At 37.2% G+C, this 19,444-nt stretch overlaps 1 protein-coding gene across 12 annotated transcripts in view; it reads left to right on the top strand.

Annotated features, from left to right (window-relative positions):
• PCDH15 (protocadherin related 15) overlaps positions 1-19,444 on the top strand; it is a 790,091-nt gene that overhangs the window by 120,865 nt on the left and 649,782 nt on the right. For 8 of the 12 annotated variants that reach the window (XM_039547294.1, XM_039547276.1, XM_039547275.1 and 5 more), the window contains one exon: positions 3,099-3,217. In XM_039547294.1, coding sequence (XP_039403228.1) covers positions 3,127-3,217 — 91 coding nt within the window. In that variant the 5' untranslated portion in view covers positions 3,099-3,126. Of the gene's footprint in view, positions 1-3,098; positions 3,218-13,133; positions 13,196-15,794; positions 15,886-19,444 lie in introns of those variants that run through there. The other 4 variants (XM_039547277.1, XM_039547284.1, XM_039547288.1 and 1 more) reach the window with 2 other exon arrangements.

Genomic DNA, 19,444 nt, shown 5'->3' with positions numbered 1-19,444 from the left:
CATAGAGTTCATCCCTCCTGCTCCCAATGTGGAGTGGAGAGAAATCTGCAACAGCTTCTCTGAGCAAATCCCATGCGCTTCACTCCAAACTCACTGGTTTAGATTAAAACATAAAATAAATGTTTTAACTACAAATGATAGATTTTAAGTGATAGCAAACAGCTCAAAGCGGATTACCTAGCAAATAAACAAAAATGCAAACTAAGCTTAATATGCTACATAGATTGGATATGAACAACAGAGTCTCGCCCTAACTGATGATACAGGCTGACTTGTAGATTCTTAAGGCACAAGCTGCATTAGCTTTACAGCTTGGGTTTCTCAGGTCTTCATACACAGGCTAGAAATCCCAGCACTTCCCCCAATCCAGTCCCCCCCCCCAAGTGTTTCCAGGAGTCTTCTTGTGTGGGGAGTGAAGAATAACAGATGATGTCACTCCCTATCTTATATAGCTTTAGCATATGGCAGCAACCCTTTGTTTCAAAACTTGGTTCCCAGAGTGGTTTGTGGAAAAATACTGACATCCCAAGATGGAATCCAGAATCATATGGTCTGGTCACATGTCCTTGTAGAGTCCTAGCAGCCATTATTTACAGCTGTCTGGAGTGTTTTGAGGAAGGCTCACCGGTGGGAGACAAGCTTCTTCTCCTAAGGCCTATTGTTTCCCCTAATGGCTCATTGCCCTGAACAGGCCCTTCCCAACCAGCTATCTATACTGAAAGCATCATATCATCATAATATCACTATGAAGAATACGGGGTGCAGTGTCACTGCTATAAACTGGGAAAACAAGAATCACACAAGTCTTGTAGATGTGCATGCATCTTCCAGTACTTAACAGAGCTGTCATTTATTTCTTTTAGCAGAAACCCTGCTTTCTCTTGGTTGCAATAAATGTAACTTTTAGTGTGAGTTATTTAGAAGGAAGCTTTAATGTCCTAATATGATTCTATTGTTTGTGATGTAAATAAATGCCTAAGATGAAACTATACAGATGCAGAGATAGGAAAAGTTCAATTTCTTGAAGGAAAATGATAGCAGTGACTTTAATTTCTTGTTGATGGCAGATCAGATTGCTTCGATGCTGAGGGCCGTTAAGTGGCAGAGGGTGGAGGCAGGGGCGGCTCCAGGCCCCAGCATGCCAAGTGCGTGCTTGGGGCGGCATGCCACAGGGGGTGCTCTGCCGGTCGCTGGGAGGGCGGCAGGCAGCTCCAATGGCCCTCCCGCCGGCGTGCCTGCGGAGGGTCTGCTGGTCCCACGGCTGGGGTGGAGCATCCGCAGGCGTGCCTGCGGGACGTCCACCGGAGCCGCGGAACCGGCGACTGGCAGAGCGCCCCTCGCGGCGTGCCGCCGTGCTTGGGGCAGCGAAATCGCTAGAGCCGCCCCTGGGTGGAGGGACAATTGTTTGACTTAGCTATATTTTCATTAATTTCTTATATGACCATAATACAAAAATACTAGCAGAAAGTGTTAAGGAAAACCAGTGGGCTAAGTGCTTTACATGAGTAAAATGACAGCATTTATATACTTTTTAGACAATAGCTATGTTTTACTATCCATGTCTCTTTTCATTTTCATGGTTCTTGTTGCTTCCGTTTGATATTTCATTGTTTTTATTCTCATATTTCTATATAAAAATGTTCAGAATAATGTGATTTTCTTCACCCCTGAATTGTGGGAGTTCTTTTTTTTTTTATCAGAATAACAGAATAGAGCATTGTATAACTTTAAAACTGCTAATCTTTATAAACTTTTGTTTGGTTCAGTGGACCTGTGTCCACCTGGTTGCCTTATTCTATGGTTGTGCTGCACTGGCAATGGACCAGTCCCAGATGTTATTAGAAGCCTGAGTGCACTCAGTGGGTCTAAACGCTGTGGGATAACTCCCAGCCAAGCCCAGCAGTAGGGCAGCAGCTTTAAGGACTGGTACATCTGTTTTTATATAATCACTTTTCAGAAAAGCAGTGAACTTTAATGGTGAAGCTGAAGGAAGGAGAATAACATATTTCTTTGCTTGATACCTTTGTTGGGTGAGAAACAAGATCCACTCCACTCTAGACTTAGAGTTGTTGGTTTTTAGCTTTTGTTGTATACATTTTAAGACAGGGTTATTATTACATATGAATTACCGATACATGTAAAAAGAGAGAAGTTAAGAAAAATAAATGATCACGTTACTTTCCTTGAGGACAGGGTGACTCTTTTCAAATCTTTGGTTTCTGCTATGCTTGACTAGTCTTCCCCAGTATTTTCTCCAGTCCCTTATTGTTAAATTTTTAATTTTCTTTTTGTAACTTTGTGCAGACTCAGTTTACAGAGCTACTTCATTTGTCTTTATTTTTATACATTACATTCTAACCTCCTAATTAAAACATTCTCGTGTGTACATTACAATAATTAACCTCAATTAATACATTTTTTAATATTCTGCTGATACTGACTTCAATTTTTTTGTTTCCCAAAACATCTATTTTTTTTTTGGTCCCGGCCCCACTCCCACTGGCTTCATCCAGGTGGTTTTATTTTACAGTAGTAGTTGTTGATTTCACTGGTCTGTTTTTTGTGGTGTTGGATTTTTGCTTGTTAGCTTGTCTTGTTGAGGTGAGGAGGGACGTACACCTGATTTTCTGCAAAGCTAACCGATTCCTCTTCACTTTGTGCTTTACCTTGTTATTTGCTTAGGCCAGATATTTTACAAATAAGACACACAAACCAGATTTCTGATTTTCAAACTCTTGCAGCAAAATCTAAAGTGCTATCTCAGCAAAAATATACAAAAAGCAAACATTGTTATCTTTTCTTATCATGTTATATATATTAATTTCTCTAACATTTAATGTATGTTTGACTAACACAAAACATTACACAGTTCTCTAACACCGTGATTGATGTAGAAAGAGCAGTAACATAAACAAAACAAAACTGTCCTGTTCTGGAGATTGGACATGCTTGCTGATAGATACATATCATTTAGTAATATTGCTTAGGGACCCATACTACAAGTGATTAACCATGAAGTCATTATAACCTCTGTGCATTGAAAGGTGCATTTACCTTAACTGATTAATGAACATGTCAAATCTTTCTTTTTATTTCAGATCTTCCTTGAGTGAAGTTCAATAGAAAATGCTACAGCAGTTTTGTTTCTGGGAATGGTTGGCTGTAGGAGTTGCGATTGCTACTGTCTTCACCAATTGTTTGGCTCAGAATGATGATGGTAAGCATGTTTTTATTTTACATGTTACACAAAGATACTATAGTATATGGGAAAATTTTTACCCAGATGATTTGGTATTTAATGGAATGAGCTATTAATATATGCTGCTTTAAGAAGACAAGTTACAAATGAAAGGATAACAATATATGACCCTTGTATGCTTAACTGTCACAACTGTGTCCACTAGGGATCCATTTCGGAGAATGTATTCAAGACCTGTGGATTACAACCAAAGTCAAAAAACACATAAGTAAAATTAAAAACATAATTTAAATATACACTTATTTCTAGCATTGAGATCTGAACACATTTTAATTATTATATGCTTGCAAGTATGCTCCTCAGCATATTTTATTTGGAAATATACCAGTTACAGCACCAAAATGATCTCTTTTAAAGAGAAGAAATTTATCCTGAAGCTATATTTACATACGCCTCAACCAGCCAAAGCTTCAGTGCAGGGAAAAGATCCAAAATGAGCAACTCAAGAAAAAGAGCAGTGCAGGAATTGTAAAATGTTGTGACAATAGAGAGACTATATTAATTCCTGGTATATCTTCATTTAATTTAATGGAGATATGTGAGGGATGTGTTTGACTCAGTATTTTTAATCAAATTGCAAATGTATATACCATTTGTTTCTTAAACCAACATTTTAAACGTAATAAATATAAAGAAGAGAGAGAGGTCTGTTTGTGTGGGATTGCTCAAGTGAAAGTAAAATGAAGTATTAAGAGGCACATATGAAGACACAGTATGTTTTTCTTTCATGAAACTATTAATTTTGGTATAGGATGCTTATAATGTTACATTCATATTACTTATTATTTTTTTAGTTAGGTTTCCTTTTTTAAATTTAGAAAACTATATGTTGGTAAAAAGTTGTACACCTTTATGAATTAGAGAACTATTTCTTTTATTATGGACATCTCACCAGTACACTGCGTTTTGTTTGTCTTTCATTTTATGTTGAAATGCGATGCTTTCCAAAATGCTTTTTTTACTTCAACATTTCCTATTCTAACAGTAATTCAGCTCTGAATGTTTTCTTTTTTTAGTTTTGTATGATATCCATGGTATGTAAGCAAATAATTTTCCCCCTCATTCCTTCCTTGTATAACATCACTATGATTTTCACCATCAATACATGTTATCTAGTTGCTCGCAGAGGCAGTGAAGAATATAAATCGCTCTTGTGCTTTTCTTGGCTTAGTTGAAATAGACACTTTAAACCTATTTACGATGATGATTATTTTATTATGGTAGCCTAAAGTCTTCAATCATGATTGAGGTATTGTATAAACAAACAGTAAAAGACAGTCCTTCCCTTAAAGATCTTGCAATATATTTAATATAAGATATAATCAGTGGGTTGTACAAGCTGAACGAAATAGTAATAAGAATATGTGTTTCATAGGCCAGGTTTATACACAATTAGAGTTAAAAATACAATATTGGACACTCCTAAAGGCCATCTGACTATCCATTATCAGTTGGCTTTTTCTGGTTGTCATCATTGTAGAAGTGAATCTTGAAGAGAGATTTGAAAGACAGGGTACTGTCTTTACAGACTAGTTTAAGGAGAGTGGTTCATACATAAAGGAGCAGCATGGAAGAAAATGTGAGGGTGTTTATAGTAGGAGCAAATAGGAAATGGAAGATAGTACCACTGATGGAGTAGGGGAAGGATCACATGATAAATGTATTAAACAGAGAGGGGCTAAGTTGTGAAGGACCACGTTCATTTGATGCAGTGGAGAAGGGGGAACCATCTCTCAGTTGAGGGTAACATGGTCAGAAGGATTATTTTAGTAGCATCTTTTGATTGGACCTGGGAATCCAATTGGATGTCAGAAAGGCCAGAGAGAGGCTGCAGTTGTTAAGATGAGAGAGAATAAGGGCCTAGACTAGGCTTTTAGTAGCAGAACAGAGAGGAAAGGCCAGATCTCTGGAAGGAAGTGATGGAGGAAGGAAGAAGGGGAAACTTTTTCATATGGACAGTGCCTAGATGTGTGGGTCTAGATAGATGATACTCAAAGATGTCATCCAGGTAGAGGCTCTGAAATTTGACCATAAAAGTGTCATTAAAGACGATGGAGACAAAAGTTTCAGTGACATAAGTACCAAATTGGAGGGTACAAGGACAGAGTTGGAGGAGAGAACCTTGATAAAACAGTTGTGTGAGGCACTTTCACTGAGTTTAGTGGTGAAGGGAGATGGGATAGCAGTTGGAGAAAGATGCAGGGTAAATGTTGGGGGTGTTATAAGGATAGAGGATTCATACCATGTTCATACTGTGAAGGAAAGAAACTTAATAAGAGTGAGAAGCTAAGGGTTGAAGAAGCTGGTGAGAGTGTAAGGGCAGGGTAGGTCATGAGGAAGAAGGAGATAGCATCACTTGGCCAGGTTGAAGAGTTAAAAGGAAAACAGGTGAGGAACCTCGTTGTTGAAAGTGCAGAAGGAGGTAAGAATGGGGTGAGAGAAGATTGTGAAAGGAAGGCAGAAAGGATGTCATGCTGAATCTTCTCTTTGAAAAAGTTGGTGAGAGAACATGGAACAGAGAAATGCCTTTAGGTGGCTGGAATTGCAATATGGGATTCAATGATGGTGAAGAAGTGTTGTTTGAGCTGGAAGATGGTAGTACTGAAGGATGAGTATCTGTGTGGTTAAGGTATTTTCTACAAACATGCTCAGCAGTACAGGAGTAAAAAGCAGCTGAGCAAGAATTGGAGGTTGATGTAATGGACTTTGTGGTGAGAGAGTTTGGGGAAATAAAGGAAACCAGGGTGATGGAGATAGTGTGGTGCAATGAAATGACAACTGAGCATATGGAGAAGAGAGCATGGATGGTGGGGAGAGTACAGAGAACATAACTTTTTACTGTAATCTAGTTTTATAACCCTTTAAAGCAGTGTTTCCCAAACTTGGGACACCGCTTGTGTAGGGAAAGCCCCTGATGGGCCGGGCAGGTTTGTTTACCTGCTGCATCTGCAGGTCCAGCTGATTGCAGCTCCCACTGGCCGTGGTTCGCTGCTCCAGGCCAATGGGGGCAGCAGGAAGCTGCGCGGGCCAAGGGACGCACCACTTTGTAAATAAGGATTTGTGAACAAGTGTAATATGACAGTGTAATAGAAGGAGACTTGCTAATTGGAAAAGATGTTACTCAAGTACAGTAGAACTCAATTTAATCCTCCTGTAGTAAACATTATTTTGGTTAAATTTAATATGTTTGTCATTTCAAATATTGTGATTGTCTGTAGCCATTTATTCAGATAAATATGTGATGCCAAAGTAAACCATGAACAGTTTGCTACTCTGCCACTAAAAATAAATTGTTTTGATTATATCATGACTGTGACTTAAAAACACTTAATATCATGATACATATTAGCAAAGATAAAGTGAAAATCTTCATTTTTAATGTGAGATTTAGATAGAAAAGAAAATTAACTGTAAAATTTACTGTCATATACAAACATCATTTTTTGTCTTACCTTCCTCACCAAAAATGTATTTAAATAATTATACAGGATATCACTTTTACTGTGGATGCTTTAATGTGAGAAAAATCCTTTTACCTATAGTTCTGCATAAATCTATACATTTAATAATTTATATTTTAAATTTGATTAGGGTTGTATGCTGGCTTCTTTTCGAGGTAGAAGTGTAAGATACACCCCCCCACAAAGAATCAGTGGTTCTTTTCACATGATTTCTTTTCACATAATTTCTTGTACGCCTCATAAATCACTTAATAAAAGAGACAAGAAGTGAATGGGAAGAGCCTATGACGTTTCTAAACTATATATTACTTTCAGAAGTTAATGTGAATAAATCATATTTCACATCACCTTAACAAATAACAGCAACAGAAATTGGTTTAGTTAATGTGAATTAATTGTCATATGCACAGTATTTATTTGTGAATTAAAATTCCCTTCCACAATATTGTAATATCTTATTTCTTGTTTTGTTTTTATAAATTGGTCAGAATGCTTGTGATAATTCATGACACATGTTAAGGACTCTGTCCTGATATATCTATCTGCACGTAGCAATGAAATGTAGAATATGTGAAAATGCAGAATCTAAGTTTGAACAATTGCCCATGAACTTATGATTGTCTGGATCAAGCAGCTGGATTCTCTCAATTATAGAAATAGGGTAGTCAGCCACAAGATTCAGATCTGGATTGAAGTTCAGATTTTGAAACTTTCATTCACCTCATCAATTCTGAGTATTTTCAGATCAACTAACCTACAACATGAGATGCTTTAGAAGAGCTGTCAGTATTATGTGCTATTCTGTCTGCTTCAAGTATTTCTGTTTTGCTAAGGTTTTCTTTTGGATAAATACTCTTGTGTAATACACCTGTGGAGGACACTGAGATGTTTCAAGTCATTAAGCACCAAGTAATTTTATCCCCAAAATTACTAAATTTCATAGTGTAGAGAAACAAGAAATGATAGGCCAAATCATCATTGTCTTTTCATTCAGGGATGTGACTCACACTACTTACTTCAGTTACATGGAGTTCTGTGCCACACCTGAGTGGATACCACAATTAAACAAAAGCAAAATAATCACAATTATTAACTATTGTTAAAGAAAAAAGAATAAAATTAAAAACAAAAGAGAATACAAACAATAAAGAATGGTTACTTCAGTTACAATTTCTTCTGTATATCTCTCTGTGGAGAGCTTTCAGCAGAGATTACACCTTCCAAGAGTAGATCTTCTCTTGGACAGGTTTCTAGTAATGAGTCCTGTTTTAGTGTTTCAGAAATAACTGAAAAAGTTTATAGATGGTCAAAGAATTGTGTGAAGGATAGGTGAGTCCTATCGGTTTATCATGGATAACCTAAACTGTTAAAAATTGGCAAATATGAGGTATCGCAGGGCCATGGAACCTTCCAGAGTGAACTCTGGAGGGATTTGGAGTAAGCCATCAGTATCCAACCCGCATCTGCCACCAGGCACCCACTTTTCTACTCCATGAGCCAAAAGGCACACAAAGCAAAGTAGGATAGCCAGAGGAAATTACATCACAACAACATGGGCTCCCTAAAATATTATTGTGTGGCTTTGGTTTGGTGGGAATTTTTCTGGGAGAAGGATGGTGTGTGTGGTTGGTTGGCTTGTTTGTTTTTAGAATGAAGCTAGCTCTCCTACCTCTGGCATATGTTAAATGTACACAATCTGATTTGACTGTTAACCTGATTCTCCCCTTTCATGGAGGTAGTGGAATTTGGCTTTTCCTCAAGCCATTTCCCTTACCTATAATACTTAAAACCAAAACAATACCCTATTTCAATAACTTCTAGTCACAAGTCCAATTACAATTGTTTTTAAAAATAATACAGGAGGAAACTGAATCTCTGGTAAATTGTATTGAAAAAGGAATAGAACAGTGTACCACTGACATTAGGACTAGTAGTAGTACCTGTAAGGCATATTTGTCATTGACAGATCTTTAATTCAAAATCATCAGTCATGTCTTTTCTCCTCCAGATTGAAAACCTGCTACAAATAGCAACAGTACCAGTAAGAGTACTTTTAGAGGGCAAAGATTTTACATATTATGGTTCTAAATGGTAAAGAGCATTAGCTTTTTTGTTACTGTCTAATTTACCATGTAGATGAGAAAAATCCAATTTCAGTGGAAATGTGGTATAATAGAAATGTAGTACAGTATATACCACATTTCCTCCATAAGCTAATGAAGAACCCTAAAGAGCTCAACATATTAATTTCATTTACAGAAATGCAGACGTGTCTGAGATGGAATACAGTAATTATTTAACAGTGCACAATAGTTTAGGACTGGAAGTGAAGAATGTGGTATCTAGTTGAAACTGTTGGAAAACATAGATTGTCATGTGTTGGAATTGCCTTTGGTGACATTTGGTGACAACAGGAGTAACATCCCTACTTTTGTGCAAAGTGCCATGGGATCTTGACTGAGTACAGATGGTAAGAACATTGATTTTATCTTCTCATCCAAAAGACAGTACACCTGTACCTTGATATAACGCTGTCCTCGGGAGCCAAAAAATCTTACCGCATTATAGGTGAAATCGCGTTATATGGAACTTGATTTGATCCGCCGGAGCGCGCAGCGCCGCCCCCCCAGAGCGCTGCTTTACCGCGTTATATCTGAATTCATGTTATATTGGGTGGCATTATATCGGGGTAGAGATGTACCTTTTAACAGCGCAATGTCTGATAGCACTAAGCTCTCTCACTTTTCATTACAGACTCTAATGGAGGAGTCCACCTTCAGAATTGCCCAAACCACTGTCTAGTTAACTTGTGAAGTTTGAAAATGTCATACCCTTTGTGTGTGTTTTCTGGAGAGAATTTTGTGCCATATGTAGGGGACTACATTGCTTCTAGTGGAACATCAGCATTTACGGTTGTTGCCATATTGTAGCATTGAATCTGCAGCAGAATCCTTCAGTGAAGGAGTTAAAAATAATCCCATATATACTATACTGCTCTAATTAAGTTGGTCCACATCCTCAAGCCAAAAGAGGGCAATGATTGCCACAGACAGTGGTGCTAAAATATATGATGTAGTAGATAGTGACTTTACAAGTATCCCATTCATTACGTACAGTCAGGGCCCCTTCAAGACTGTGCAATAACTGACTGATTCACAATTCACTACCTTGCACTTTGGATCAAACTTCTAGTATTGTCATGAATATAAGTAGAATAAGGAGGAGGACATTTCCAAAGTTATGTACATGAAGAGAAACATTATATTTGGGGAATATATTTTTAGATTTTACAATGGCCAGTAAACATCCCTAATTTATTCAAAATGCAGTTACTGGATGCACATGTTTTCTTGACTGAGCAAATGGAACAAGACATGACATTTGAAAATATCAGATGATCATTTTCATAGATGGACTTTGTATGAGGAAGTTAAGTTCCTTATTCAAGAAGTGAATTTCAATACACTCCCAAGAGACTGTAGTGAATTGGATATCCTGATTGAGCCATATCTCACCATACAATTATTGTTACATATAATGGAAGAAAATATTGCCATGAAAATCTCTATAATGACCATTGCTAAATAATCCAGAGGTCACTAGTCAAATGATTTATTATACTTGCAACCAATGATCAAAGGACATGCAGGGTTTGGAGGACAAGCAATGGCTTCCTCCCTCCCTACTCCCTTCCTGAGAAGCTGCTGATCTGCTCACAAGCACGCAGAGATGAAGGCTGAGCTCGTGAGGTGAAAATAAACATCCCTTCCACAGTTCCTCACAAAAAATGTTGGTAGTCGTGCAGATTTTTCCAGGATTGGTCTGAAACATGTTAAAATATTAAAGATAAAGTTCACTGGTGTTATGAAGTTTTAAGTTTAAAAAAAAAATCTGTATTAAAAGCTCTTTAGCAAAAATTAATCTGAAATAAACTATCTGTGCTATCCCATTTTTTCAGGAGTTGTTTCTCAGTCTTCTGTATTCTTATCCGAAGACAGGGAATATATGGATGCAGCTTATAAAAGAACAAAGTGGAATTGTTCTGAGGAAAAACATAACACTAAAAACATTATTATAATCTGTCAATCAATAGATTCCATCATAAATGCACACTGTTCCATAAAAAACACCTCACAGGCTCTCTCATTTGCTGCCCAATGCATTGGATCCCCTTTCATTAGTTTGCTATCTTACAGAATATTGCATTCGGCAGAAAATACAGGCTTACTCTACAAAATGTAGATAAATATAGGCTCTAAAAATAATTTTAAAAGGTCACTTTAAAAATAAAAAGAATTAATCTTTCTGAAAATTAATCTAATTTGCTCAATTAATGATAGCAAATTAATTCAAGAAAATTCAAAATTGAATATGCCCAGCAAGTTCATCATCATTTCTGGTGGAATGATATACTTACATACACAGTGAGAGAGGAAACACACAAACAGGTGCTTGCCTTCAGGCTGTTTAGAAAATATGTAGTGTTTTGGATGAGAAATCATGTCACCCCCCGGGTTTGTTTGTGAGTGGAGCGAGTCTGGAATCAGGAGGGATCTTTACCATCTATGCTGCTGTTTTAAAAAAAGCCACATCCGTATGTGTGTTTTACTGTTCAGTTTGCTGTTTTACAGTGTGTTTGTTGAGTTGTTTAAATTGTAAGCACGGCTGCTGTTAGGATGATATTCTGAGGTTCTTTGTAAAATCTACTGGAGATTAGACCTCTGAAGCCAGCACATGGGTATCAAGGCCATTTACCTAGGTGGAGGCACCACATATTCTAAATTCTAGTACTGGACCTCTCCACCTGAGGGGCCTATGTAAATCCATACCTCCTGCTGAAAGTCTGACAACTGCTGCTCAGAGGCAAGAGGGTGGATCCCTGTGAGGAGGAAATTAGCATGAACATGTAATAAAATGAACTTTTCCTATAGTGATATTGCAGTTTTGTTCAACAAATCACACCTGTTGTCTTTTAATTCAATGTTTATAACCAACAGAGTACTTCATGTATGTACAATAATAATCTCTGTGTATCCATACAGCAGTGTCACTAGCTTTAGTGTGGACAATTTTAGTGTTGCTCTGTTCTTGTATCTTTTTAGGTCTTATGTTTAGAAGTAAGAGAGTCCTCTCTTCTAAGGCTGCATAGTAGTGTCCCTGTTTAGGCCTGGCCTACCTAGGCATTTAGGTAGGTACAACTACGTCACTCAGGAGTGTGAAAAATCCAAATCTCTGAGAGATGCAGTTAAGCCAACCTAGGTTGATGGGAGAATTCTGCACTGACCTAGCTACCGCCTCTTGGGAAGATGGATTACCTATGCTGACAGTGGAATCCTTCCTATTAGCAAAGGTAGCATCTTCACTAAAGCGCTGCAGAAGTAGAGAAGCCCTGAGTCATGGTTTCTATGTCAACTAATACGTAAATTTTTTTTATGATAACTAGGAAAATAAAATAAAAATGGGCCAGATTTTGCAGCACACAGAAATGTGGAACGGAAGTTCAGCAAGAATGATATTCAACATGTGTAAAGGGGAAGAAATCTATTCTGTTGGGAGGCTTTTGTTCATTTTGTTTTTAATAATCTGTTGTTCAGTTTACTTTTAGATTAGTCACTCTATAATACCTTTAGGAAGCAAAGACTAAACCCAATAGCATTACAGAGAAAAGAAAATTAAGGAAAATCATGAATATGCCTAAAAGCCAGTATCCATAGATCCAATCGCCAAAGTATGAGATTTTCCATTGACTGGAGTTTAAAATTTGATATAGAAGTATTTATTCAAAGATGTGGTCAGTTTTGGTCAATATTCCATTACAATGCAAATCTTTCTAGATTTAAAATAAGTAAATCATAGAAACGTCTGAGTCTCCAAAGTGACACCTGAGTTCTTTATGGGTGAAATCAGTAGCTGAAAGCCCATGCTGTTGCACTGGTTTAATTCATAAGGTTATGTGTAAAAAGAAGCTGAAAATGCCTCAGAACTTAAAAAGAAAAAAAAAAGTGGTAACAGACCACAAATCACAGTGATGATTGAACATAGTGATATTCTAAACAAAAAGAGCTCTCAATGATATTTTTAGCCATTTCACTCACTTTCCACTGACTCAATAGATTGATGTTTGGGATTATTGTGTTTACTGGTTGGTTATTGTGCGGGTGGTTGTGAAGGAACTGTTGGGGCTGGTGACATCACCAGTGGTGATATCATTAAAGGGGATGAAGCCTCTGGGTTTTTTGTGGGTTTTTTTTTGGTCAAGGTGACAATTGAAGAGTGGATCTCGAGAGAGAGAAATCTAGAAACTATGACAAGGCAGTCACAAGGAAAAGGGGGTCTGAAGGTCAGACAGAAGGTCTTGCCAGGCTTTATTGGAGAGGGAGACTAACTTAAGAAGGGTTAGTAGAGCTCTAAGAGGGAAACCTGAAGAGGCTGAAAAAAGCTCAACTTGGTGTCCCTAGTCACGGAAGCTCTGCACGTAAGTAGTTCATGTTGAGCTCTGGAGGGAGACAGTCCTCAGAAAAAGTGAGAGACTCCCAAGGCCATCCCAGTAACCCAGCAGCAAGAGTTGGTGTTGAGAGCTGACATCAGATACTGACAGGTCACAACACAATACAAATGTATCTTTGTAAATAATTAAGATGCTCAAGAAAGATTTACATAGGTAGGGTTAGATGAGCAGTTTCTATGTATAAAACTTCCAGTTTCATGTTAGGTTATATTTATTAGCATAATAAATAAGATTGCTTATTTTCACTAACTGTAATACTAAGCTTGCTACAGGCTACTAATTTATTTAGACATATTACTATGACTTTTTGGAGTAATGCTACATAATTACCACATGCAAGACAGTATTTTGTGGGTTCCTTGATGGTAAAAGGCTAAAAGACTTCTATGAATTTGTGTGGTGGCAAATGGGTGTGTGTTTGAGGTAATTGTGTATACTGGTTGTGTTGATTTATCTATAGGGGAGGTTGTGCTGGGAGTGTTAAATTGTGTGGGTGGCAAATGAGGGATGTGTGCTGTGGTGAGAGGCAATGTGCGCTGAGAGTGGTATAGTGCGTGGTTTATGTTGTTCAGGGAGAGTTGTGTGAGTGGCAAATGGGAGGTGGGAGCTGTGGTGAGGGGTTGTGTGTTTGCATTTATGTAGGTGTATGTTGATTTGTGTCTAGGCGGTTGCTGGGAAATTTGTGTTTGATTTGTGCATGTGGCAGTTGGGCCAAGTAATCCAGCATCTGTGTAGTCTCCCTCCTACAACCGATAAAATTGTTGCATGCAAATTAGCTGTAGTGCAAAGGTAGTGATTGATTGAGTTACCTCTGATTAGCACAATGTTTTAGGATTCTTAGCATGGCAAAGATACACGTGTTATTGTGTAGTTTACACTTGTGTAGCTGTACACCTCACAGGCATAATTCGTAAAATCAGAATGACTGAGCACTTAAAAGCTGGATAGTAAACAGACTGCAAATCTCATTGATAATTCAGCCTGGTGATATTATGAACAAAAAAAGCTCTTAACTATACTGGTAGCTGTTCCACCGCTTCCTACTGACTCTAAAGACATTTTTAGGCTTCAGAGTGACACACAGTGACATTCCTGGAATGATGATAGTGTTTGGGATTTGTTTGTGGTATTTGTAGTACAGTTTTAATAATGATGAATAATACAGAACATTTTGGTTTCTCACTGCAAGCTCATCTGAAGTTGAGAATTTAGTGAAAGCACACTATCAACATTTGTTTCAGTGCTAAAAATAGCATTACATAGTAAATGGTACCAGTTCTCTGTGTCAGTCATTCTCACTTCTGCTGACTCTTTCAGTGTAGGATTTACAAGTGCACTGGGAACTTTGATAACTACAAATGGTCAGAACCTTTTTTCCACCTCATCTGAAGAAATATGTCACTTACAGGACCAGAGTTCCCCTAACAGTACTTTAGAACATTGGTTCAATGCTGACTTGGAAAGAAAACTGCCAGTAACTGAATTAACACCATCACTTCTTGCTGTACTTGGATTTTCCTTGTAGGTTTCTCATCCAAGTAATGATCAGGCCTGACAATTGTGAGCTTTAATGAGAGTGCTTGAGGGGTTGTGGCAATTGAATAGGCTATTATGTTTACAGTTCCGATGGGAAGAATAAAGAGCCACCTTTATTAAGTCCCTTGTCAAAATGCCCTAGTTTCTAAATTCCTAAAATAGCTAACTTTTTTTTAACTTTTACCTGAAAAGAAAATTTATTTTTTACAAAAAAGCTTATTTATTATCACAGTAAAAATGTTAATCTGCTCTATACGTTGACATATAAATATCTCCTTTCTTTTTTTAATTGATATAGTTAGACTGTACTAGGCAGCTTTTTAAATTTCAGAAACATGACTGAGATACATTGAACTCTTTTTGACTAAATACTGCATCTCCATTCTATATATGCTATATTATTATACCAAAACAATTAAAAAATAAACATTCTAATTTATATTAAAAATCCATGCATCAGGGGGATTGGTACTTTTTAGATTGCTCCATCAGATTTTTATGGTCACATACATACCAAGTCACATGTCCAGAATCCACATCACAAAGCCACCATTTTAATTACAACTAATAACTAGTTCCCCTTTGGCAGACTGAGTCGAGCGGTCAAATTGAAATAGCATAGAGAAGGAATTGGCTTTTCATCTGGGAAGGTCTTGTTCTCCATCTCTGGGATGAAGTAAAGTTGAAATATACTAGTGGAGCACTGTAAGGAAGATTCCACTGACACTGATCTTACTGGGAATGTTCTGTGGTTGAATGAATAAAAAGAACTTCAGGATTTGCCATCAAACAGTTTTCTCTCTCTCTCTCTCAACTTCTGTGTGTATTTTTGTAAACATGTGACATTTCCACCCTACAGGGGCGACCCTAGACTAGCTGCCAGCAACTGGCGCCTAGGCGAACCATGCAATCAGCGTCCCAAACCCCAACGGTAGATCTAGGCTGAGTTTTTTTGGTAAACTGGGAAACATTTTGCTCTTTTTTTCCTTTTAATGTTTAAGCTTTTTTTTTTTTTTTTTTTTTTAAACAGAGGCTTAATTATTCGGTTTGTCCGTCCGTCCATCTGCCCAACCAATGTTTCTGAGATCAGATAAAATAGAGACATGAAATTTTCAGAACAGGTTTGTATATGACAGCTAGATGATATTTCAGTCTGATTTCAAATAAAAATGCATTAGAAATGTTAATTTTTATTATTTCAAATCCAAAAACATCGATTACATTATCTTGCTTTAACTACCATTACCACCACATCCAATATAGAAAGAATTAAGAAAACTCTTTAAGTGAAGTTTAACCTGTATTTACAAAACACTGCAAATAAAAAACACTGTGCTCTCAAAACATGACTTTTCTTGCTTTAAGTTTTGAAAATTCAGTCACTAGTTCTTTTGGATCCAGTTTTCCAGCTATTTGATGCTCTATTGACATTGTGGCAAGTCCAACAAGTCTCTCTTGCACCATTGTTGAACGCAGATATGTTTTTATCAATTTTAACTTTGAGAAGCTAAGTTCCCCACTAGCTACGGAAACTGGCAAAGTAAAAAGAATGCGTAGAGCTATAAAAATGTTTGGAAAATGAAGAGTTTATTTTCACAAACAAATTTCAGTACTTCTTCAGGATGGAATGTTTCTTAAGTCATCTTGAAAAAGTCTGAAGCTCACTACACAAATCTGTAGCATCAATGTCGTCTTTGAATTTTCATGAGTCGATGCTGACTCCAGTTTTATTCAAAATTCTCTTACCTGTTTTTCTGTTTTCTTTTGCAAGCTGCGGATATAATATAGAAAGCCAAATACTGCCTCTAGCTGCTGCATCTGTTGAAATCTTTCATCAACACAGTGAATAGCAGTATCAAGGACTGTGAAGTAAAAATTCACTTTGAACCTTTGTTTTGGGTTCTGAATGGGTGTGTCTCATCCTTCATACAAAAACTACTGTTTCTTTTTTTCAAATACGAACTGGCTCTGGTTCAAATTCTGTCGGAAAGTCTATTTCTTCATCAAGCTCGAGAGAATCTACCAGTGTTCTTTCAAACCCTTCATTACTTCTGAATTCCTCCAGAATATACTTAGTTTGCTGCAGTTTTTGAATAGCAGAATGTATGTTCAAGTTCTTTTCCTGAAGCTGCTTACTGGTGAGGTTAATCTCGAAAAGGATATTTTACTACAAAATGAGTGAAGTCACAAATTTGAACTTGGAGAGGCCATTTGCAAAAGCTTCTGCATCTGAATGTGCTGTAGTGCCAGATGATCCAGTAAAGGTAGTATCATCAGAAATTTCAATTAGGGCATCATAAATGTTTCCAAGTTCATAGTGAAGAGGCTTCAAAGCATCAGTGCGACTTTCCCATCTTGTCTAAGTGGTTTCACAGTTACAGAATTCACATGGCGAGTCAGAATCTCCCAACAGCATATTGAGCCTGAGAAAAACACATTAACACATTGCACCAGGTCAAAGAAACTGCTTGCCTCCAAACATCTAGCAGCGTCATTGACAACCAAATTCAGAGAATGTGCACTGCAAGGAACGAAAATGGCCCTAGGATTGATTTCCATCATTCTCCTTTGCACACCATTGTCTTTACCCTTCATATTACTCCCATTATCATAGCCTTGGCCAAGTAAGTTTTCAACACATAATGACATTGTTTCAAGCTCTTGTAGAATAGTTTCAGTCATAAATGCTCCAGTCATCTCCTTCAGTGGTACGAAACCCAAAAAATGTTCCTTTATGAGCTCTTCAACGTTGTCTTCATTTGCAGACTTTTCCATATCCACAAAATGAATGACAGTCATTTGTTCAACATGACTCACATCTGGTGTACAATCCAGTATTATTGAAAAGTATTTTGCAGAATGGGCAGCTTCTACAATTTTCTTTTTAATGGCATGTGCTAGGATATGAATCAGTTCATTCTGCAAAATACTTTTCAATAATACTGGATTGTACACCAGATGTGAGTGTTTTTTCTTAAGTAATGAACCTGTGTTTCATGATCATTCATTTTACGTATATGCTCCTTCATGACTGGATCAAACAAAGCTAGGTATTCAACAAATTTTTTAAAATTTCCATTACCTGGAGTGCATAATTTTTCACTTCTACCATGGCCACAGAGTGCTAAATTTTGCCCACTGAGAACTCTCGCTAAAGCAATCAGACACTCTAATATTTGTTGCCAATATTTTTTCTTTTTCCTGGATCATATGTAAATTTTCTTCATCAATAGTTTTTCCTTTTTTCAATCATAATTCAAGTTCTTTCCAATTCTGAAAACATTCCAAATGTTCTGTACTTCTTTCATGCGAAGAGATTATTGAAGATATGCTTTTCAGTCCTTCAAACCATTTTCAGTAAGTGATGTACCAGTTGCTAGATTTCTAAATAACTTGCAGCAAAAGAAAAACAGTCTTTCAACACTGAATATTGTAACCGGTTTCAATGAACTTCTTCCCCATTAATGAGTTTCCTCTTGTAACGTTGAGCAGAGAATTTTCTTTTATTTCCCTCCTTAGGGAAGGGAAATTCATGAACTTGTTTGGGTCCATGTTCCATGATTATTTGCCACCCACTGTCATCACATCTGGGCCATGAAGCTGGGTCCCCATACTGTAACTTGTTTGTAACTTCCTCATCCTTTCTTCCTTCTACTTTATTTATTTCAATTTCTGCATGCGTCTCTGAAGGTGAATAAATTTTCTCCACTTCCATATCAGTCTGATGCTGTTAGCTGCCTTCATCTAGAAGTAAGTTTCCATCATCTTGAGTTTTCAAACTGCTTCCATGCAAATGTGAGCTAACTTCCTCTCAAAGTAATATTCCTTCATCTGGATGCTGTGAACTGCTTCCATCTTTATTTGGATTAAAGAGAAGATATTTCAGGAAGGAGCCCTGCTCTTTTGCTTGGTCCTTTTCCTTCTCAGCCTTTCATTTACGATACTCAGCTCCTGAGGGTTTTCTTTTTCCTCTTTCTGCCACGGGGCACTTGAATATTATGTACTATGCTCCTGACTACAAGCATTATAGCATTAAGGATGGCTGACACACCCACCACATGGTTGGTGATTTAAACATTGCAACCATCCCAACACTTTTTTTCACTGCTTAAATGTTCAATGATTAGTAACATACTCTCACTTACCTATTAAAACAGTTAGTTACAATGTTTAAATGGAAACAAAATGACCTTTTTCAACATTATAACCGAACACCGGTTGTTTGGAAAGTAAGCCCCTTCCTCACTGTTACCCGCTTGGGGTGTGACGTCATCACTTTCATAGTCCATTAAGCATTAACGCTGTTACTTTTCTTTTATGGACCTTATTTATTACATGTTAACCAGTTATAACAAAGAAAAGTTCATAATTATACAGCCGAATAATAATGCTAAGGTTTAATAATACTTAAAGATACATTATACTTGGATTTATAATGCTGAAAGACGTTATTCTTTATTCTTTGGCACCAAGAAACAGAATTTTTTCCACAGTATTTGCTCGATTCTTAACCATCTACCTGCGACATATGTTAAAATGACCATTTGACATGTATTAACTCGTGATATCTTCGCTCTACATGAATTTCCAGCTATGCAACCTTGATGTATATTCGAGTTAGGTATCACTAGCATTGCAGCTCTTGCCACTGGTGGATGTGTTTCCCTGTGGCTGAGTTAT

Source organism: Mauremys reevesii, linkage group 7 (genome assembly GCF_016161935.1).
Source record: "Mauremys reevesii isolate NIE-2019 linkage group 7, ASM1616193v1, whole genome shotgun sequence".
Taxonomy (NCBI): domain Eukaryota; kingdom Metazoa; phylum Chordata; order Testudines; family Geoemydidae; genus Mauremys; species Mauremys reevesii.
The sequence above is the reverse complement of the archived record's forward strand: the minus strand, read 5'-3'. Positions and strand labels throughout refer to the sequence as shown.